The sequence below is a fragment of the Notolabrus celidotus genome, chromosome 12 (genome assembly GCF_009762535.1).
Source record: "Notolabrus celidotus isolate fNotCel1 chromosome 12, fNotCel1.pri, whole genome shotgun sequence".
Classification (NCBI taxonomy): Eukaryota; Metazoa; Chordata; class Actinopteri; order Labriformes; family Labridae; genus Notolabrus; species Notolabrus celidotus.
The window spans coordinates 29,849,016-29,855,015 of record NC_048283.1 but is presented as its reverse complement, the minus strand read 5'-3'; the positions used below and the strand labels follow the sequence as shown (position 1 = coordinate 29,855,015).

Genomic DNA, 6,000 nt, shown 5'->3' with positions numbered 1-6,000 from the left:
TATGTGACCGTTCACAATTAGTAAAGGTAGAAAAAAGGCTCTCTCATGTTTGTCTTATAAGCAATATTAGTTATGTAACGCTGCATGAAAGATGCTTAACATACATGTTGATCAGAAAACACCAGCCATGGTTTGACAGCAGAAATAATGCCATTACAAATGATGCATTACATTTTCAAATCAGGAAAACAGATATAAAGAAAGCAGCCTTTGGTACAAAGTTATAAAAAAGGAACTCACATTCACATTTTTGTGTTAATGAAGTCATGAAAAATGAAAAGTAAAATGTATTAGTCACAGGTCAGGTACAGTGTAGGCATGTACTGAAGGTAATATTCAACAAAGCAGAACAGCAACACTGCTTTGTTTAACACAGTGAGATGAATGCTATCTCAGTCCAGCATGATGCTGCATGTCGTGGATGTGACATAATTTTGTGGAAAAAAGCACACAAAACATGTCGCACACGAAATACAAAATACAGTACATATTAAATATATCATTCTGCATTTCATTTGGCTGGAAGGTTTTTAGACTGTTTCACTGTGAGCTAGTAGAGAGCAGAGGAAGTACTGTAGTGGAGAATCGGTGGTTGATAGATCTGCAAGGCTACAATAGTCAAGGCTAGAATCCAGACCTGAGCAAAGGATTTCCATTCCGATGATGGCATGAAAGAATGAAGCGTTGGATGTTATTGTTCCTCGTACAAAGAAAGCCCGGCCGGTTTAACAGAGCGCACTGCTGAAAAGGTGAAGCTGCTTCAGATCCGTCTCTTGCCTGCCTTGGTCAGTTTGGCTGCTCTGGATACCACTTACATTCTCAAGATGAGCTGCTTACTCAAAACCAAAGCACTTCTGCGTCTGCTGGAGGAGTGGAGGAGCAGTCTGGGTTTGATATGTACATCAGTAATAATGAGAAAAATATCAGGAGGTTATCACTCAAGGCTTCTTGTTGGTTCAGTCAAACAGTTAGATGTAGGTCAGATGATGACAGTCTCTATGTGAAAGGCGTGTGAGTAGGTAAAGGAGGAAGTGTTTTTCTGAAGGGGGAAGGATGGAGGCGCACCAGGGGTGCTAGAGGGAGAAGAGGAAGCAGAGGAGGAGGAGGTGGGGGAGCGGCTGGCCCATCGGGAGGGGAGGCGTCTGTTAGCTGGACGAGCCGGCCTCGAGAAGTTCTTCTGGACGGAGGAAGAGGAGACTGAAGAGTCTTCGTTCTCCTGTGGAGAAACAAATGAATTAACATTTAAGATTATCACACCATTCTATCAACAATCAAAGCCACACACTTAGATACTTTACATCTTGTCACGTGTTCCAGCTGTAGTCTTCTTGACCCTGGGGGACACAACAGGAATGCTAATAAATTCAGGATGCTCGTGGAAAAGTCATGCAAGTAGCTCCCACTCCGTTAGGTCAAGAGAAAAGCATCTGCACTGAAATACTTTGCACATGCTGCAGCTCTGATACCTTTTATCCAAACTTCACAATCTGCAGGGTTTAATTTTGGACAATGCTCCTCGGTTGAGCAGAAACTCAATTGGTGCTCTGATTGCACTCTTTCGTGAGGTCAGATGAAATTGGTTAGATTATTTCTTGCACAATTTCTTAAACATTTGCATGACTTTAAAGCAGCTTAATCACTCCAGATTTCTCATTTCCATGGTCTGCCGAGGGCATTAAGTCAGCTGGCTGCTTGTAGATATTAACAACAATTACAACACAAAAGGCCAGGAATACACATCCACTATGAGGCCTCATGGAGGGATGGCACAATGAAAGACAGTCTGATGAGGGTGATTGACTACTGCCAAATTTAAACATTATTTGCGACACCGCTAGTTCCTTTTGTCAGGAGCCTTTAAGCAATGAAATGGCCCAGATGCCCGGATAATAATGGAGGCTTTGGCCCGCTTCTGTCTCTTAGCACATACCAGAAATAAACAACATTCCCACCGGAGCTGTCCTCAGTCAAGGGCAATCGCTTAACGTTTCAAAATGGAATTAACAGGAATGAAATCTGCAAGTTCATCCAGACTCACTGGTGTAATAGCTCTTAAAATAAAGTTGACTTTTCATCTGATTCCAAACAAATTGTCGATAGAATCTTTTATCCAAAGAGACTGTTTCCAAATGTTAACATCTGTGGAAAGGTAATGATGGATGAAAATGTGCATACAAAGTATAGAATCAGTCTCTACCCACCTGCACGGTTAGATGTATCTCTTTCAAACCCTTGGTAGAGTGGCTGCTGGACTTTGAATGTGTAGTGTGTATCTGGGAGGTGTGTGAATAATGTGTGTGTCTCAGGGTGGGGGGTAAGGGCAGAGGGTCCATGTCCAGGATGTCCAGTTCTGTGACTTTCTCATCCTGCCTGACACTGACGTTTGGACTTATTGACTTCCCCTCCTGCTGGCTCTGGTTCTGTTTTTCCCGGGCTGCACTCTCATAATTCTTCAGAATCCTCTCCACTGCCCCGTAGTTAGATCTAGATCCCTCAGGCCGTGGGTATGCAGCCAGAGTGAGGGGCTTCCAGGGATGGTCATTCATCATGCGTGGCCCGGGTCTGGTTGAGTCTGACTGGTAAGCAGGAGTGGACACATGCTTTGGCTGTGTCTGGTGCCCGGGCTCTGTCATCTGTCTTTGTTTGTTCTCAGTTGACGGCTGCTGGAGCGAGACACCGACTCTGGCTGGCTGAGGCTTCGCTCCACAGGGATTCTCTTTCTTAGAGCTGGAAGCGTCCACATCCTGACCTGGCTGAGTGTTTGCAGGCTCTGAAAAGAGAGCCTCTGTGGCTGCTCTGTGTTGCGTTTTCCTGGAAGGACTGCTTGCTGTTCGAACTTTGCGCTTGACTTCGGAATGGAGGGCAGGACTCTCAGGGGTTGTTGTGACTGCCTCCCTGAGTCCCATCTGTGGCTGCTGAGATGAAAAGTCAGAAGAGAGTCCCTGCTTCATTCTGACCTCTTCACCCTCAGGACTACACCTTTTTCGCCTGAGTTGAACTTCCGGACTCTGGATCTTAGAGTCTGAGATGGAGAGAGACAATGTGGCTTCAGGGTTCACATTGATGACGCGAGTGGTTACATCATTACAGTGTTGCTGAAATGTTGTCTCCCTGGGAGGTTCAACTTCATGTGATGCACTAGTTGCTAAAAAGACCGGTGTGCATCCCGCAGAGTAGACATCTGCTACTGCAAGGATGTCTTGTTCCTCTGCGGCACGGCCCATCTCTGCCTGAAACAAAGTTCTGTTGAACTCAGCGGTTTTTTGTTCCAGCATTATGTTTCTTTTGGAGCCATGCTGGTTGAGACTGGCAGGGGATATCTCGAGAGAGGACAAGAGCAGATCTACAGGTACATCTTTAACAACCGGAGGCATTTGTAGCTCTTTTAAGTTCCGGACACCAGGGCTGTAATCTGAGCACAAGCCTTTTCCTGCAGTCAATATGCTGACTTCAGAAAAGCTTTTCTGCACAGTCCCGTATGCAGACAACTTGCTGCTGGTAAACTTGCTTGCATCACATGACCAGCGGCTGTGGCAGCAGCCCAGGTTACAGTTGGAGTTAGCAGGTACGGAGCAGGAGGCTACCACACCGTCGATTAAAACTTTGCCCTCATTTTCCTGCAGCATGGCTCCAAACTTCCTCACAATAGACGGGCTGCTAGACTTTCTGTCCACCAGAACACAGGGGCTGTGGCATCTCCTAGCTGTTGTCACAGGGGACTCTGGGATGTGAAGTTCTGTGTCTGGGAGGATGGGGGTACTTAGATTCCTGGAGGAGCTGCGAGGAGGGATGGGTGGAGCTGCTGTATCAATGTCGGAGAGTTCTCCAGGGCTTCTCTGGGTGTCTCTGTAGCTCTCTGGATCAGGGCTGTTCTCTCTCCAGGATTTGCTCGGCCCTCTGTTAGCCTGCCAGGTGTTATCTGGTGTCAAGGTGATCCAGTTTTCTCTCTCCAGTGCTCGAAGGTCGTCATAAATCTGGCTGAGGTCGCAGGGAGCTTCATCCACCTCCAGTCTGGCATCATCGTGACTGCGCAGCTTGTCTCTCTCCTCAGGTAGACACAGGGATTCAGACCGACTCCTGAAGGGAATTGTGAAATGTATCAACCCAAGACACTTAATCAGTCTGTGTATAATTTACTCCCCAAACATAAATAAATCCATATGTGACGACTTTTTACTGACATTAGATTCATCGTTCAATAATAGAAGTAAACATAGCATGAGTAACATCGACAAAAAGTGCTTTTAGCGTGACAGGTGGAGTGATTATCATAGTTCCATATTGGCACCAGGAAGTTAACATAGCAAAGGGGATTAATGTACCTCTTATCCTCGCTCTTCTTTCTGATCTCATCCTGGTAGCTACAAAGCTCTTCACTCACACGGGCTATCTCCTTCAGAGCCTGAGACACAGAGAGGAGGAGACTGAGATAAAATGAGTCGTGCTGGACACTGTGTGTAGCTGAAGTTCTGTAAAAATAAAACAGAGGATAATCTATTCTAAGAAACAGCAGGATGACAAATACGGGTACACAGGACAGGAACACTGCCGATCAAACAAAGTGTGTGTCAAAGACAAAGTAAGAACTGACAAAGCTACTGTGTCTACTCTCTGTGCATGAATATGGAGTTTTAGTTTGAAATACTCACAGCATTGAGAGCTGTGGTGTTCTTCTTCTTGTCGCTGCCATAACTCGACTCTGCCCGCAGAGGACTGTCTTGAGGACACATATGATCTTTGTTTTCAGTTCCTTTAGAGAAATTCTTCTGCCGGACTCCACGTTCAGGAGCCCTACGAAAGATAGCTTCCAGCTCTGTTGTATCCATAGCTTCCTTACTTTCAGTGACTGAGTCTTGCAGCCAGGCGCATCTCTGCTCATCAGGGAGCTCAGGATGAAACTTCCCAATCTGAGTGAAGTGACCACCGATGTTTAATTCACAGAGGTCATCAGCTTGAAACAGAGTGGGCCGCTCGATGTCTGAGCCAGCACAAGCACTGCTGCACATGTTTCTGCTGTGAGCTAAACCAGGTAACGGTGAGTGTCTGATTGTTTCTGACTGACTGCTGCTGCTGAGCAGACTGGAGCCCGTGCTGGTTGAGGGGAAGCTGAGCCGATGTGCAGCATCATCGTGGTCCTGCCTTCCGCTGATCAGTCCGGTCCCTTCTCGCTTTGATCTCACTTCACAGTAAAGCTAGAAAAAGACAAAATATGTATTTTTCATTTATTTCTGCTTAAGTCTTTTAGATGAATTATTGAGAGACCAATTCTACAATTTGATTTTTACAAATATTGAAATTTGCATTAAAGTAAAGCTAGGGCAGGCAATTTATTTTGGAATTAATTTCTTATATTTAAAATGGATGGAAATTAATTCATCTAAGGATCTTAAAAAATATGTGCTGTCACAAGCATATTAAAAATGTAAGTCCAAAAATGAAATGATTTTACACGCCTAAGATAGTGAGCTGGTTGAACATAAAAGGCAAAGAGGTAATTGGATACAGGGAGCAAAGACAAACTTTCACTCTTGCAGTCATCATCTGTGGTGAAGAGGCAGTGTGTGTTCATGTGTGGAGGGGCTTTGACAGTCTGCTCCATACTTTTAAAGTCTACCTTGCTCTTCCTGCGTCCTCCAAAGTTGTCAACCCTTGTTTTGAATTCATCAACAATTCTACAAGTCAAATAAAACTAGTTAAAAAAATCTATATTGCATGTAATATTGTTATTTGTTTTAAGAGCCAGAAGTTACACCTGTTGAAGTCTCTAAGTTCATGACTACTGTGTGTGGAGGAGCACACATTATGATCCCACACTCACGTTATGATTTTACTTTTAACACTTACTGTAAAGTCGATGCTGAAAATAAGTTCAAACACAGATTATGTGTTGAGGGTTAGGATCAAACCGTATAAAGTTGGTGGTATTTTATGATTATGTCACCACTACTTCTCTGCATCTACTGCTCCTGTATAATCACTAATTACACGGCATAATGAGGA

General features: G+C 44.6%; 1 protein-coding gene across 14 annotated transcripts in view; it reads right to left on the bottom strand.

Moving 5' to 3' along the window:
• LOC117823221 (protein SOGA3-like) overlaps positions 1-6,000 on the bottom strand; it is a 23,022-nt gene that overhangs the window by 111 nt on the left and 16,911 nt on the right. For 6 of the 14 annotated variants that reach the window (XM_034698335.1, XM_034698328.1, XM_034698329.1 and 3 more), the window contains 4 exons: positions 4,650-5,192; positions 4,323-4,402; positions 2,202-4,077; positions 1-1,216 (listed from right to left, as the gene is read on the bottom strand). The exon at positions 1-1,216 is cut by the window's left edge and continues 111 nt beyond it. Coding sequence is in view for 10 of the 14 variants with exons in the window: in XM_034698328.1 (XP_034554219.1) it covers positions 980-1,216; positions 2,202-4,077; positions 4,323-4,402; positions 4,650-5,192 (2,736 nt within the window). In the remaining 4 variants the exon portion in view is untranslated. Of the gene's footprint in view, positions 1,217-1,298; positions 1,335-2,201; positions 4,078-4,322; positions 4,425-4,649; positions 5,193-6,000 lie in introns of all 14 variants that reach the window. The other 8 variants (XM_034698334.1, XM_034698330.1, XM_034698331.1 and 5 more) reach the window with 3 other exon arrangements.